General features: G+C 54.8%; 1 protein-coding gene across 2 annotated transcripts in view; it reads left to right on the forward strand.

Annotated features, from left to right (window-relative positions):
• The window catches only part of UBE2O (ubiquitin conjugating enzyme E2 O), a 57,339-nt gene extending 45,244 nt beyond the window's left edge, over positions 1-12,095 (forward strand). For both annotated transcript variants that reach the window (XM_035342727.1, XM_035342728.1), the window contains exons 11-18: positions 1,385-1,497; positions 2,534-2,659; positions 3,944-4,033; positions 6,339-6,996; positions 7,981-8,117; positions 8,617-8,820; positions 9,545-9,602; positions 11,244-12,095. In XM_035342727.1, coding sequence (XP_035198618.1) covers positions 1,385-1,497; positions 2,534-2,659; positions 3,944-4,033; positions 6,339-6,996; positions 7,981-8,117; positions 8,617-8,820; positions 9,545-9,602; positions 11,244-11,998 — 2,141 coding nt within the window. In that variant the 3' untranslated portion in view covers positions 11,999-12,095. The remainder of the gene's footprint in view (positions 1-1,384; positions 1,498-2,533; positions 2,660-3,943; positions 4,034-6,338; positions 6,997-7,980; positions 8,118-8,616; positions 8,821-9,544; positions 9,603-11,243) is intronic.
• Positions 12,096-15,916: the final 3,821 nt, after the last annotated feature.

A 15,916-nucleotide genomic window follows, 5' to 3' on the forward strand; every position in this document is an offset into this window, starting at 1 on the left:
TCTTCTACTGTACGTTTTAGCCCTTTGTACAGTAGCTGTTAGTACTCACGTGAGGTAGGCACGAGAGCCTTAGAGGGGACGAAGCGACTCAGGTGACTTCACCTGAATGTCAGCAGGGAACCATTATTTAAATACCGAGGTTGAGCTGTGACAGGCAGGATGTGAAAGGAGTAAATGCCAAGGAAGAATCCAAAGAATCCAAAACCAGCATTCTCAGCGTTTCTGTAGAGTAGGGGTGGCCTGCCTGTCCCAGAATGAAGGGAGGGACAAAAACTCATCTCCTGCTGCTTTCTTTGAAGGACCTGCCTGTCATGACCCTCTATTTTCCTTAGTGTTTTGGCAACCCAGAGGCAAGATCTACTTGCCTTCCTTTTCTTCACTAAACCGATTGGAGATGCTAGCGAGGGCCACAGTACGAGTTCAAGATGACTGGGAGATTTACAGCTTCGGGCTTCGAGATATTGATGGCTTGCCATCTGGCTCTCAGCTAGCTTCTGTAGCCGACCCTCAGCAGTGGGGAGCAGAAGATATTCTCAGAGGCTGGGAAGATGGAAAGCTGGTTGTCAAAAAGAAAAAGAGGTTTTGTGTGCCCATTTTTAATGAGTAATACTCTGGCCAGTCTCGTGGGTTAAACCAGTTTTGTGGAAACTGAAGATACCCATCAGCTCCAGTCCTCCTGTCCCAGTTTGGGATCCGCATTCCCGTGTCATGCATTCCCTCCAGCAGAGCCTGGGCTACCTGCAGTTCTGTGTGCCCCTGCTAAGCGTGCTGAGAGTTGGATCTTGTCAGCCACATATCTCTGAAAGGTCTCCGGATAACAGCCCAGGCCCAGAGATGTGGTCCAAGCCCACCTTTTTGCTGTTGGATCCGCGGTGCAGGCATATGCACACGTATGCCTTCGTGCTGCCTGCTTTCCGTGTTCGCTGTCCTGTGCGTTTTTGCAGAGGAGCAGCGCTGTTGTGGGTGGCGCAGTTTCAGCTGAGCTTGGCAGCCAGGGCTGCTTCCAGGGAGCTCTTGGCTGTCCTGTCCAGGAACGCAGACGCACTGTCATCGTGGAAATGGTTTGGAGGACAGAGCACTAAGGGGATGGCTCGTTTTCTTGTTTTCTCTTTATAATAGAGCTCAAAAAGGGTTCCGAAGTGATTGTGTTCACCCTGTCCAATGCAACATCATCTTGCTTTACCATCGCTCCGTGCCCTATTAAAATGTAGCTCCTTAGCTGAGTGTAGTTTCGACTGTGTAGGAAGAACCGTTTTTCCTCATGCCATTCACAAACGGAAGGCTTCAGCTAGAAGCCTGGGAGCTGACAGCCTCAGGCGTGTGTGAAGGCTGTGCTCCTTCACTTAACTTGTCTGGTTTTTCCCCTTACCTTTGTGACCAAAAGCTCAGAGCTCCCAGGACCCCGGCGTGTACGGAGTCGTGCAGTCTGGTGACCACATCGGCCGTACCTGCGTGGTGAAGTGGTTCAAGCTGAAATCCAGCGGGGACGACGTGGAGGTGAGTGCAGCAGCCCGTGCCTGCTGAGGCCAGCTAAGAGAGAGCAGCCACAAAACAGCACGAGGTTCACACAGATAAACCTGGGAGTCGGCTCTGCGGTGGAGTTTGTCCTTGAGGATGGGAGCAGTCATGTGCTTTGGGGCCTGGGAGACTTCAGCCAGAAGTGGTGACACTGCATATTTGTTAGATGCCTGCAAGACAGCAGAGAACAAGCAAAGAGCTCTCATCCCATGATCGATACCAGGCTCTGGTATGGATGGAAATGTTTGTGGTCACAGGCAGTTGGTTTCTTGAGATCTCTGTAAGAATTTTTCCCTACTCTGTCTTTACTGGTTGATAGAGAATCAACCCATGGCTTGTTATCCTGCTTTTTGGGGAGCTTATAGGAACATGATTTCGCAGACTCTTGTGGACAACAATCTAGTGGAAGATGCGTGGCTTGAGTGTCCCCTCTCAAATCTAGTCCAGGGCCTTCTGCCTTAGGACAGGGGCTGCACTGTCATAACTGAGCAGGGCCCTGTATGTCTAGAAACAGAACACAGTCTTGTCCGGGGCTGTGTTCTGCTTTACTTATTATTTGTGAGCTTCTAGCACTTCTCCAAGAGAAACAGAAGGAAAGATGTTTCCCATCAATTGATGAGCTCTTTGCTAGACATTTCCAGTTGCCTTTGATTGTTTCTAAAGCAAAAGCTATCCTTTGGGGCCCACTGAGCTGCATTGAGAAATCTGGCTGTTGAGAAGGGAATAAAACATTCTTGCGTGTCTTGTCATCTCAGTGGCATGGAACCCGAAGTAAAGGTGAGGGAGCCTGAAGAGATGAGAGGGAGACCATCGGTTTCCTTTCATTATTGTTCCTTGGTTGGTGCCCTACAGAATGAGATGAGTCTAACAAACCGCAGCAGTTCCTTCCTGCAGTCTGTTAGAGAACCAAAAATGGACGAGGTGTGATGAGGAGTACCCTAGGTGTTGCAGGTGTGCTGGGAGGGTCGGTGCAGCATCCTGGGGCTGACCTGTTTGCCTTCTGTCTCCACCGCAGCTGATCGGGGAGGAGGAGGACGTGAGTGTGTATGACATCGCTGACCACCCAGACTTTCGCTTCCGCACTACTGACATTGTGATTCGCATCGGCAACTCGGACGGAGCCACGGCTAAGGAAGATGAGGTGGGTTCTCAGCAAAATTACGTGCCCATGTTGCAACCAGGTACTAGTTTGGGGACACTTGAAAGAGTCAGTGGGAGAGCTATGGCTTTAGACCCCACATGCCCATATCCTGGACATCCTAAATTCCCTAGCTTGCTAGTTTTATACTGTTGTATCCTCTGCTGTCACGAGTACCATATCACGTCTCCAGGTCTGGTGGAGATATAACCTTGAAATCCTTTGACCGTGGTGACAGAGACTAACAAAGGCAGAACACATGTTGAGACAAGAATCAAACATTTGCCTGATGGTTTCTAATCAGGCTTAAGGATTGCTTAGGATTTGAGTAACCTCTGACATGAGAACATTGTGTGGATTCCTGAGCCAAGAGTAAAGGTGCATTTGTCACGCAACCAATTGAATTTGGCCACAGAAGATTGGGGTTCTGGTTTTCATCAGTTTTATCACGTGTGTTAATTTTGATTGAGTCGATTGATCTCCTGGGAAGGAAGGGGAAGCAATTTATTTTGCAGAAAATAACAGTTGGACTTGATGATCTTAGAGGTCTTCTCCAACCCAAGTGATTCTATGAATACGCTGTTTGCTAGGAAAGAGGTTTCCTTATTTTGCCTGGAAGACCTCCAGCTGTTGAGACGTTGTTTGCCCTAAAAAAGGGTTAAAAGGTGTAGGATGGCTCCTCTTGCGGTTCTGGTTTCAGCAGCGTGAAACATATCCGTGCTTGCTCGGCTGACCCAGATAACCTTCCAGAGCAGGATGCCACTTAACATGCACCCTCTGTGCCAGCCCTGTGGCAGGTCTGTTCCTGCACCCTGGGAAAGCCGCTGTGAGCCCCTCCTGCTGGGTGGCTCCTGCAACCCACTAGATGGCAGCCTGCTCCAGGGCACTGTCAGGTCCCTTCCCGGCAGATACCCCTGGTGCTGCCCCTTGGGAAGGCCACAGCCCTTCCACAGCTCTGATCCTGGTGAAAATTCAGGAATTCTGCTGCCAGACCAGCCCTGTGGGGTCCTCTGCCATGGGGAGGAATTTTCCACATATCCGTGGTAGTGTTACGGGGTTTCTCATGGAAACCCTACACATAGGATTCTTTTCCCCCTCTCCTTGGGACCTCAGGACTCCCTCACTTCTGCTGCAGCCGGCTCTCCATCTAAGCTGCAAGCAGTTTTTAGGAGGGTGCAGGTTTGGAGGTCTCCAGTGTGGGGCCCAGCTGTTTCTCTAGAGCTTCCTGCCCTGCACTGAACGGCCTGGGAAAGAAAAGAGGCTGACAAACTGCTCCTGTTTCCACAGCCTTCGGTCGGACAGGTGGCTCGCGTGGATGTCAGCAGCAAGGTGGAAGTGGTGTGGGCTGACAACTCCAAGACTATCATTCTGCCTCAGGTGAGGTCCCGTTCCTAGCTTGTGATCTCGGTAATTCTTAGCTGAGAGACAAGTCTTAAATGCCAGCTGTAAAGAGACTCACTCTGTAAGGGAATCTTGCTCTATTTATTGTTGCCTTCCCATACGAAAGGGTGGCTTCACACCTCTGTTAGTGCACCAAAATTGTTGCCTTTTTTTTTAGGAGGACTGAGCAGCTCATTGGTCACCGCTGCTTCTCAATATAGAGAGCCTTATGCTGCCAGGAAGGTACAGGCAGGCTGCAGGTTCCTTATGTGCTGCGTGCTCACAGCTCTGAGCACAGCCCTCCTCCAGCACCTGCTGCTTTGCAGACGGGGGTTGCAGATCACCAGTTTTGACTTGAGCCCAGGTTAACCGTGTTGCCCAACTGCTGGAAAACTATTGCTGCTTCTGTCTCGCTTGTGAAATGGCACTGTAGTGTTTGGTTTGGTTTAAGAAGCTCCCCCAGAAGCTGGATGAGAGCCCCAAGTTGTGACCTTAGCTAACCTAGGAATCGGACCCAAATCTCCCAAGGCAGGGAGGGGAAGGAGTTGAGTGCAAGCTTTAAAACAGAGATGGAACCAAGCAGCTAATCCACGTAACCCCACACATTTGTCCTCTGCATTGTTCTGTTTTAAGGTTTTTGTTGTACTGCCTTGTAATCCTACAGTTCCATCCCGTGGCTCTCCTCCTTGTTGCTTCAAATTAGCGCAGACACCCGAAAGATGAAGCAGCCCTGCTTCTGTAAGCTCCCATCTCGGTCAGCGTGGCAGCGAGCACCCTCGCCTCTGCTACAGAGATGCGTTGGCTTGATCAAGGTCTCTTTTTAAAGCAAGCAGCTCTGCATTAATTATAGCAGAATAGTCAATGCCCGCACTATGGCAGTGGGCTGGAGCGCCACAAAGCAGGCTGCTGTCTCCCTTCCCCCTGTTGTCACATGCGCTCGGATCACAGGCACAATCGGAGGCCTGATGCGTGCCCCACAAAGGGCTGCTCTCACGCTGCGGAGCTCGGGCTCTGCCGCAGCTCCTGCTGTGTCACGCCAGTCCCTTCCATTCTGCTCGTCTGCGTAATTGCGGGAGCCGGGGAAATGTCAGCAGCGTGAATTATCAGCTGGTAAAGCGGTGATTTATCAGTCCGTGTGCTCAGAGACGAGCTGGCTTGGGCGCTTTTTCTCAGCTCTAAAAATAAGGATGGCATAAACGGCTAACTAACTTTTCCAGCTCGGGTTTGGATTAGCTTTGAGGGCAGCAAGTTTTGATGGCTTTTCCTGCCTGCAGTCACCTGCGTTGAGCCCAGCTGACCCCTGCTAGTTGCCTGTCTCTGGGTGGCACGGGACTGGCTGAACAGCGCTTGTTCAGCTCAGGGCTTTGACAAAAGGACTGTGTCCACGGGCTGTAGCCTCTAGGCTCACATCTTGCAAGAATGAGAGGATCTGGGGCCATCATTCAAGTGTCAGGAGCAAAGTTGCTCCTGCTCCCTTGCTTCCGTGATGGAGCTTGGAGCTGGAGTTGTCTGTAAGCCTCTGCAAGGGGACCTCCTGAGGGATGCAGCATGTGCAAAAGCACGATTACAAGAGATGAGGCTGGATGGAGTGGGGATGGGCTCAGCTTTCAGCTGTGAAAGGGAGGAGAACATTTTATGTAAGGGCTTATTCAGCAGCTGGTTGGGCTTCATTGTCCCAGCTGAATTTTAAGCAGAAGGGGCGTACAATGGCTAAAGCAACACAGCAGAGCTCTGGTGGCAAGAAGTGTGTGCCACAGGAGAAGAAATCTGGTTTGTGAATGTTTTCCTGGTTCCAGCATTGTCTCTGTGGAAGGACAGCTTGGAGGCAGCCAAAATCAGGGTTCTGTGCCAACAGGGTTTCTGGTACAGAGGCAGGCCTTAGAAACACGAGCTCCACACATAATTCCCCGTGCCTTCGGAACTAGCCATGTGTTCAGAAACCCTGGGGCATTTGGGTAGCTCCCTGGCCCTGGCGTGCTCTCCTTGGTCGGCTGTATCCCAGCCACTGAGCTGGCTGCATCCTATCTACACCTGCCCTAGTTTTCCCCCAGTGCCCTACTTTGAAAGGTGGAGGATGGGACAATGCTGATTCACGGTCTGTGCGGGTTATCCACGGGCACATTATTGGGATCAAACCCAGTCCACCCCATATAGGCGGACGAGGTTGAAACAGCCAAATTCTATCCAGCAGCTCCCTGTCCGTGGTGAGACCTGACTTGCCTGCATTTAGAAACGATTCAAACTGTGTGTGTGCTCCAGCCGAAGTGCTCGGGTGTCTTCTCTGACTTTGCTCTCCTTTTAGCACTTATACAACATTGAGTCGGAAATCGAGGAGTCGGACTATGACTCTGTTGACGGCAGCACCAGTGGGGCATCCTCGGAGTGGGAGGATGAAAGCGACAGCTGGGAGACAGACAATGGCCTCATGGAAGACGACCACCCAAAAATTGAGGAGTTAGAGCCCGAGGAGCCGGTGGTAGAGGAGGTGAAGAAAGTAGAGGAACAAGTCCAGGGAGCTGTGGCTATGGCGGTTGCAGATCTTGCTGCGGAGAAAGCTGGCAAGGACGGAGCCCCAAAGAGCTTCAGAGAACTAAAGGAAGCCATCAAGATCCTGGAGAGCCTGAAAAATATGACTGTGGAGCAGCTGCTGACTGGTTCTCCCACCTCCCCGACTGTGGAGCTGGAAAAACCCACTCGGGAGAAGAAGTTCTTGGACGATATTAAAAAGCTGCAGGAAAATCTGAAGAAGACCTTGGATAACGTGGCTATTGCAGAGGAGGAGAAGATGGAAGCCATGGTGGAGACGGAGAAGAAAGAAGAAAAAGCGGAGGCGCAGACACCGGTGAGGTCGGAGTGGCCCAGTGAGACACCGGTGCTCTGCCAGCAGAGCGGGGGCAAGCCTGGAGTCACCTTCACCAGTGCCAAGGGAGAAGTCTTCTCCGTGCTGGAGTATGCTCCAGGTGAGCGTGTCGGGGCAGGCCGCCGTGGGAGGCTCTGTCCTTTGTTGCTGTCCTGCAATGTTTCTCCTCCAAAACATTTGCTTCCAGGCCTCTTGGACTGGGTATCCTCCGCGATCTTTCTCACAGCTTATTAACTGGGGTGGAGGAATTGAGACAACTTCAGTAGCACATTCTGTTCTGGAACGTGAACCTGGGGTTTTGGTGGCATCTCTAGGCACTGACACGACTTCCCAAGCCACAGAAACGTGCTTCCCCTTTTTTCCCACGTCAGAAACTGACTTTGGAGGGCTGTGGAGATCAGTCACTTCAAAGCCGCGGGGTTTGTGCAGGATTTTTTTTTGCAGGGGTGGATTGGTTTAGAGGCAGAGCAGGAACAGCTGGTGTTCTTGTGCTGGGTGTCCTTGGTTGGGTGAGTGTCCTTGTTAATGTTAATCAGCCAAAAATAAGAAAAAGAGCATCTGGCCGTGCGGAACGCTGGTGACAGCAGAGCCCAAGGTGTGCTCGGCAAGCCGGCCAGACCTGAGGAGGGGAGGTGGCCAACCTGTTCTGGAGGTATGTGTAAATAAAACCAGGCAGCTACGCTCAGGTTTTGCAGACAGGAGGTCATCGCTTTGATGCCTCATTGTCCCAGCTGAGTGACAGGGCCCCTCGTGGGACCAAAAGAACAGGAGGTGCGGGTTGTGGCTGCTGAACGGTGTGGGAAAAATGAAATAATCTCCAGCTGCCTCCTGGCCCTGCACCAACGCAAGTTAAATTGCCCCGGGTTGATGCAGGAGCCGGCTTATTTTTGAAAAGCTCTAGGGTTTCTTGTCTTCACTGGCAAGAGCTGGGGTTCTTCCACGAGATACTTCTGAAGCTTCTCTTGCTGCTGCTACCCCCCATCTCTTCTCTTCTGAATGATACATTTAATACAGGGACAGATTTGCCTTCGGAAGGAGCCCGTGGCAGTTTCAAGGCTTTAATCCCTTTCTCCTTGCCCCACAGACAGCCATGCCTTCAAGAAAATGGAGTTCCAGCCCCCAGAAGCAAAGAAGTTCTTTAGCACTGTGCGGAAAGAAATGGCTCTCCTGGCCACCTCCCTGCCAGACGGCATCATGGTTAAAACCTTCGAGGATCGAATGGCAAGTGTTCGCTCTGCGGCGCCCGTGTGTTAGTGCTGGGCTCAAAGTCCAGCGCGCGGTCTTTGGAATTCCCTGCTCAGCCTTAATCCCTGGCATTAGAGGTGCAGGAATGTGTGCAGCCTGTGAAGTACGGCTGTAATTACTGTAAATAACTGCTTTTGCATTCCCGGAGTCGGGGTGGCAAACAACCCAGGCTTTCTCACGGCAGGAAAGCTGCTTCGGGCGCTTTGCCCACGGGGGTGCCTGTCCCACTGCGCCACAGAAGGGACGGTGCAACCAGTGGGGATTGCTGGCCACCCTCTCAAGGCCCTGCTTCAGACCCAGGGGCACAGAAAGGCCACGGTAGAAGTGCAGCTTGTAGGGGGGAAGGTGCCCCGAGATGTGGTGGTTGAGAACTCCTGCAGTTCCCCAGCGAGCGCCGAGTCAGTCGCTGTGCCGGTACCTCTGTGCCAAGCGGGCTTTGCGCAGCGCCGCGTGGCTCAATCCCCTCTCCCCACAGGATCTCTTCTCAGCACTTATCAAAGGACCCACGCGCACGCCCTACGAAGATGGCCTCTTCCTCTTCGACATCCAGCTCCCCAACATCTACCCCGCTGTCCCGCCTCTCTTCCGCTACCTCTCGCAGTGCAGCGGGAGGCTGAATCCCAACCTCTACGACAACGGCAAAGTGTGCGTCAGCCTGCTGGGGACGTGGATTGGCAAGGTAACGCTTTCTGCCACCCACCACTTGCTGCCACCTTCTTCCAAGCGCTGCAGGTTGCAGCGGTTGTGCCGGGCCGCTGTTGGAACAAACCACTTCCCACCAGGCCACGAGTCCTGGGTTGAGTGGTGGTGGTGGCTCAGGTTTTAGGACTGAGGTATCTGGAGCGGCAGCTGGCAGAGCCGGGCTGCTTCGGGGACTGTTTGGTCCTTGCGTGTCTTTGCTTAATGAGAAGCCTGCAGTCAGACCAGCAAGTAACGAGGGCAGAAGCCCAGATCCCGCGTATTGCTGTGGCATGGCTGGACAGAGCTGAGGTACAGCAGAGATGTCTGGGGAGGTGTGTTCGTTCTCCTGGGGCTTAGGTCCCCGTCCCTCGTGCAGTGCACAAATTACGTAGTGGGTCCCAGCCCCGTTGGAGACTCGGTGTGACCGGAACCACCAAAATGGTGTGGTTTTGGCAGGGGGATCGACGGGGCAGCTGCGGGGGGTTGGAAACGGTTTCTGGCGTGTAGGTTTACACCATTCCAGGCAGAACTGGCCTGACGGGGGGTGGTGCTGGGCTGGCAAAAGTAACAGAGGTGGGTTGGCCCAGCAGGGACACCGGCACATTGTGTCAAGTCAGACAGGCCTTGTTCCTGCTGCAAGCCACACGACCTTCCTCCAGCAATTAGCACGGAGCAAACCAGTGGTGCTTCGGCCCTTTGATGTGCTTGTCCGTGTGTTTCAGGGGACGGAAAGGTGGACCAGTAAATCCAGCCTCCTTCAAGTGCTCATCTCCATCCAAGGTAAGTGCTCCTGCAGAACCTGTGGGGCAGGAAGAGGCGGGGGGGGGAAGAGTGGATGCGGGCTTACAGGGGCAGGGGGTACACGGTTGGGACGTGCCACCCCAGCCGGGCTTCTGCTGCCTTTTGCTCTCCCCTTGCTGGACGAAGCAGCGTCCTTATCTCTCCAGTTCAGCAGTCCAGGCAGGTGCGAGCTTTCCTCACGCCTTGAGTTTTGGCTGCGGCCCAGGTCTCTGAGACAATGCTTTCCCTTCTTCTCGCTGCAGCAGCTAACCACAGAGCTGTTCTGCTTGTTAGTCAGAGCTGACAGAGGTGAACCATTTTGTTCTCAGTCAGTTCCCCAAGCTAATTGAAGCTGCTGCTAAACCGGGCTCAGTTTGCAGGACTGTTTTTATCCCCACTGAGTCACCCACCCATCCTACTTTGGGCATATTTTTGCACATGATGCTGGTGTTTACACTCCTTCTAAAGCAGAATAATCAGGGGTGTGTCTAGAAAAAGCCCCAGGGCTTCCTGTTACAGAGCTTTGCCCTATAATATCTAGTTTGAGAGCAGACAGACTAAATCAAATCTCCTCAAGGCCAACTTTCTATGCAGGGAGCCCAGGAATGTGACTTGAGAAACCTTTGACACAGAACAAGGGCTGCTGCCTCGGGTCCACGGGCAGCTCCTGAAGTCTCAGTCCGTTTGTATCCTCCTGTGGGGGGACACCACCACAAGAAAGGCCTTTTCCCATTTACAGAGCTGAGGATCCAAGTTTAGAAGGTGAAATACTGAATGTTTAACCGGAGCAACCTGGTGCTAGTGAAAGATCTCCTCTCTCCCTCCTGCTGCCTGGTCTTTGAGAGACTCATGATCTCACCTCCACCGGCTCTGATGCAGCCCGGGGCAGGGTGCCAGCAGCCTGGCAGTGCTGGTGCCATTGCTCCACGCACGTAATTAGACGAGGCCAGAAGCAAGCGGAGAAAGCTCGGTGTGGGTGACTCGTCACTTCCTGCGCTCAGTACTGCCCTGGTGGGAGCGGAGAGGATAGGACGGTCAGATCAAACAAAGCCTGTTACCAAAGACTGGATTTCTTTCTCTTTAAGGGAAGGAAGAGAAATTATTTTTAAAATGTTTGGGGTGTTTGCATTATGGTTTTTTGGCAGTAGATTTGCTAGGAAAGGGAAAGCTGCTGTGAAATCTTTCTCCTTCCGCCCTCTTGACCTCCTCTGCTGTTGCGTGCCCTCTGCGTTACAGCAGCGGAAACCTTTTTGCCAGCCAGCGCTCCTGAATGCTGCTCGTGGTGGTGTTTGGGGTCCTCAGCACCCTAGCGAAAGGCCACAGAACCGTTCACAAACACCAGCGCTTCTCTTTGTCATATTGGTCCAATGCATCTTGCAGACTTGTTTGTCCGGCCTGGCCTCTGCTACCTGCCTGAAGCCAAAGCACAGCTTCCCTGCAACACATCTCCTGCAGTCCTTCCCTCTGCTGCCAGCTTCGCATCAGCGTGGTTGCAGCTGAAGCTGGCTTGGCAGCTCAGCGAGGTGCTCCTGTGACCCTCAAACGTGCTGGCAGAAATCAGGGCCCAGCAGCATCTGCTGCGGGCAGCGATTCACCGGCAAGTTCCTTCTTTAACCCGCCGGTCTCCCTTTCTTTTGGCAGGTCTTATCTTAGTGAACGAGCCCTATTACAATGAGGCAGGCTTTGACAGCGACCGGGGCCTTCAGGAGGGCTACGAGAACAGTCGCTGCTACAACGAGATGACCCTGATCCGCGTGGTGCAGTCCATGATGCAGCTGCTGCGCCGGCCGGTGGAAGTCTTTGAGCACGAAATCCGCGAGCATTTTCGCTGCAACGGCTGGCGCCTGGTGTCCCGCATCGAGTCCTGGCTGGAGACAAATGAGCTGGTGGAGAGGAGTCACGAACAGGCCAACGGGGCGGATTCTGCCTCCCTCCTCTCCGCCTGCGGCACCCTGGCCGAGAGCCCCGGAGACAATGCGGGGGAGTACGGCAGCTCGGCGGAGCAGGGCGCAGCAGCCGAGCTCTCCGACTCAGCGCTCGACGGGAAGGAGGAGCTGGACGACTCGGAGTTCACGACCTCGACGCCCAACGCCGGTGATCTCCAACAGTACTCAGACTCGGAGAGCACGGGCCAAGCCAGGGGGTCAGACCTGGCCAGAGACCGAACGGACGAGGGGAAGGCTGCCCAGGACTCTGCCTCGCAGCCTAGCGTGAAACCAAAGAAAAGGAGAAAGAGCTACAGGAGTTTCCTTCCGGAGAAGAGCGGTTACCCCGATATTGGGTTCCCCCTCTTCCCTTTGTCCAAGGGGTTCATTAAGAGCATCCGTGGTGTCTTGCAGCAGTACCGGGCTGCCTTAGCAGGGGCCAATATCCCGGAGTGGACAGAGGACAAATAAACCATCAGGTTAGGGACAGGCAGGTGCAGGGGAGAAGGGAAAGCAGCAGAAAGGAAATTGGCAAACGCTGTTACCAGTAAACTGGCTTCTCCTTCCAGCTTTTCTTCCTCAGCTTGGTTTGTTCCAAAGAAGGTGGTAGGCCTGATTTGCTCCTCCGAGGAAAGGTTGTCTAAGCATGAATTTGCCCCCAGCCCTCCTTCCTTCCCCCTGTCCCATGTACGTGCTCCTCTTCCGAGTTTGACCCTGCAATGGTAAGATTTGAGACCTGCACAGAAGCAGTCTTGCAGCCACGTTCCCTCTGCACTTTCATCTTGGGGCACCTTTCCACCCAGAGACTCTTCCCACCCAGCGCTGCGCCCAGCGGTCCGTGCCGTTGGGGTTCAGGCCAGGAGAAGCGATTGCTGTAGTCTGGAAGCGAGGGGCGACGCCCTCCCACTCTCATTTTTCTCTGCATTACCATGGGTTTCCTGAAGCCGACCCAAGCTTGTATGTACTTAGACATTGGATTGTGTTTGCATTGGAGTTGTCTACACCATACGGAGTTGCTCTAGTCTTAGTTGTTCACCAGTAGCTACGAGGTTCTTCCGATCAGGACTTGAGGCAGAGCAGCGCTCAGCGCCAGTCCCTGCGCTGCCCTGGGAGTGCTGCGGGGTCTCCATCTGCTCCCGGGACTTCTGGTCGTTCTTCTGGAGTCGGATCCAGCCACCCACACTCTTAATTCTCCAGAGTAAGGCAGACTTCCCCTTCCCTACCGTGCATGCCTGTCTTCTAGAAGGAATGGGATCCGGGGTTCTGCCCTCGTTACTTGCTTAGGCATCTGAATCTTTTGCTCCCGGCCAGCCCGGCTGCCACGCGGCGCTGCGCGTGCCCCGGTCCTCAGCCCCACGTGGGGAGGTGGCAGCGAGCGATCTCGGGGCCCGTTGTGGGTCTCTGGCAGCTCGTCTGGCTGGTGAGCCTGGCACGACTGCTGCTTCTCCATCCCCGGGCTGCAGACGGGTGTTTGGGAGCTGTCTGAGGCAGGGCCACCCAAAGGGAAGGAGCTGGTGCCTTGCGGCGAGGCCCCGTTGCAGCAGCAGCAGCAGCTGGGGACGGTTCCTGCGCCGTCACCCAGTAACGAGCGCGGCAGGCGCTGGTGTGGGCTGTTATCAGCTCCTTCCCTGGCCGGCTGTTTCCTGCCATGGCCTGGATGTGCCTGGCTGGCAGCGCTGTGGGTACAGCACATCTCCCCCCTCCATCCCCGCCGCTAGGAAGCAGCAGGCAGCTCCTCAGCTGGTGACCTTCAGCACTTTGAGGCAGGGGCTTGCCGGAGCCACGGTGTCCTGGCCGAGGCACCTTGCTGAAGCCTCTTTCTGGGTGTGCACGCACTTAACTTTCACTTCTGGAGCTCGGCACTCTAGCACTACTGCGTTCGCCCAATGCCACGGCGTTGGAGAAGCACCTCGCAGCATCCCTGCGGAGCACCGCGTGTCCTTCCAGCGGGGCGCTGCTTCCCCGGGAGGGAGGTCAGGAGGACAGAGACAAATCCTTCCCTTACTCGAGCTCAGCGTGACTGCGTCCCCTTCCCTCCCCCCTGGCTGGGATCCGGCCTCATTTTGAGACCCCGAAGAGCAGCCCGGTCTCGGCACGTTTGCGCAGTGCTTCCCGCTACTTGAAACCCCAGGGTCTGAACCCGCTGCCCTGCAGCCCCCTGCCCCCGCCGTGCCCCGGAGCCTGCCTGGAGGCGCAGGCTGGCTGCACCCAGCCCTCTCCGTGTCACATCCCCTGCCGGGGTTTTCCAGGGCCCGTCCCAGAGCTCCGGAAGGAAGCGGGGCTTGGCTGCCAACGCCGCTCTTGCAGGTGGGTCGCCTGCACCCTGCTGCGGTGCCGGCAGCCCTGGGGGTCTGCCAGGGGGTCCGTAGGGCCCGGGGAGCTGCTCTGAGCCCCGGGCAGGGCAGCCCGAAGTGCAGGCGTACCTCACGGCCCCTTTCTGGTGCTGAGTGAACGAATCCCTTTGCGAGCGAGAAGAGGGACCTCCAAAACACAAAGGGCAGGAGGGTGAGGCTGTGTTTCGGGGCAGGGGAGGCAGCCAGAGAGGCTCGTTCTGAGATTAAACCTCTTGCTCACGAGGCGAAGCTGCGGTTGGTGACCTGCAGGCACCGACTCCCCTCGCCACGCTGTGGCTGTCCTGACCCCGCTCCATCCAGGGCCAGGAGGGAGCTCCGGCCGCTCTTGGTTGAAAGCAGCAGGGCAGAGAGAGGAAAAAACCCTTCAGGGCCAGACGTGGCTGGGGCGGAGAGGTCCTTCCCTGTGCCCAAGAAGTCTCCTCCTCGTCCTCCGATCGTAACCAAGAGCTTCTGCACAGGTTCCTGGGGCTCCCCGCCGGGGAAGGTGCGCGCTGGCCTGCTGGAAGGGGACGCGGCTCCCCGCTGCCCCTCGCATCGCTCTCCGTAGGCGGTGTCCCACCCCGAGGCGTGCACGGAGGTTTACAGATTTTCTAAGCGTTTGATAATGTGAAGCTCCTGGGTAACGAGGTTGGTGGTGAGCACACTGCAGCTATGTAATTTTTTTGTGTATGTATGTAATATTTAAGGGTAACAAAATTTAAGAGGCTAAAACCTTAAAGGAAAAAAAAATAATAATGAAAAACACAAAAAAAGCCAAAGCATGATGCATATTGTTAGCCTTAAAACTGGCTACACGACTGTGTGATGTACAAATAAGAGCAGCCTGTAACTGTTTTAAGTGCTGGGGTTGGGGAAGAAGCATTACAAAATCAGTTTGTAGCCTTGATTCTGTACAGTATTTAAATGAAAAAAGAAAACGAACCCACGACCTGACTATTGAGGCCATGCTTAGAGGTGTGTCGTTCACGTGCAGATGTGGATGCTTGGTTGCTTATGATATATGTATAAAGTGCTGTGTGACCATTAAAACTTTTTTTACCTGCAGATTTTTTTTGTTTGTTTTGTTTTCGTTTGGCTAACCAAGGTGTAATAAAGGAGGGAAGATGACTTGCCATTAAATTTTGCCTCTGTGAGTAGCTCTGACTCCTGTCTCTTCTTTCCCCTGCCCCTACCTGGCGCTCGCCTCCCCTCCCGCGTGCTGGGACCCTGCTGCCTGGGACCGGGGTGCCCAGAGTGCCCCCGTACCGTCACAAACACCCCCCAGCGCCCTGGTTCATGGGATGCCCGTCCGGATTTTTATTCCCGGCGCTCTCGGGCCGCTCCTGGTGCAGCCGTGGCCAGATCTGGGCGCAGCGCAGCCCCTGGGGGCTCCAAGCCTTCGTGGCCCCTTCTCAGCACCAAGGTAAGCGTGTGCCGGGCTGCATCGCCCCCGCAGGGACACCCACGGTTGCTGGGGGTGAGGAGGTGGTGGGCAGCCATGGCGGTGGTTTGAGGCTCGTGGCTTTGCTGGAGTTGTGTAAAACCTCCGAGAATTTGTCTTTGAGGGGCGGGTGGCAGCTGCTGCCCCTTCCCTCTGGGCAGGAGGAGCGAGGTTGGGCAGGGGGAGCTGCGGGGGCTCCTCCGGAAGGGCCCTCGGCTGCTGGCTGGCAGCTGGTGGGAGAGCTCGGGTCAAGAAAGGAAGGAAGGAAGGTTCTTCGTGCAGCACAAGGTGGGACCTGAGCCCCTGGGAGATCCCCCTGCTGCCACCACCCAACCCTACAGGACACCCTGGGGACCCCTTCAGCCCTCAGATCCCTTGCACTCGGAGGCAGCTCAAGGCTTTGAGCACATCCCCTGCCTGGGCAGAGGCTGGGGCTGGACACGGTTAGAGGCCAGCAAAGCCTCACCCTTTTTCTTTATTATTATTATTTTATGCTTTTTAAAATTATTTTGTATGCTTTTTTTTTTTATTCCCCCCCCCCCTTGGGCCGTGGCTCCCAGCTGGACCCAGGACACCCCGGCCCCTCAGAGCAGGGCTGGGAACAATCGCGCCCTT

This window comes from Oxyura jamaicensis, chromosome 18 (genome assembly GCF_011077185.1).
Source record: "Oxyura jamaicensis isolate SHBP4307 breed ruddy duck chromosome 18, BPBGC_Ojam_1.0, whole genome shotgun sequence".
NCBI classification, from domain to species: domain Eukaryota; kingdom Metazoa; phylum Chordata; class Aves; order Anseriformes; family Anatidae; genus Oxyura; species Oxyura jamaicensis.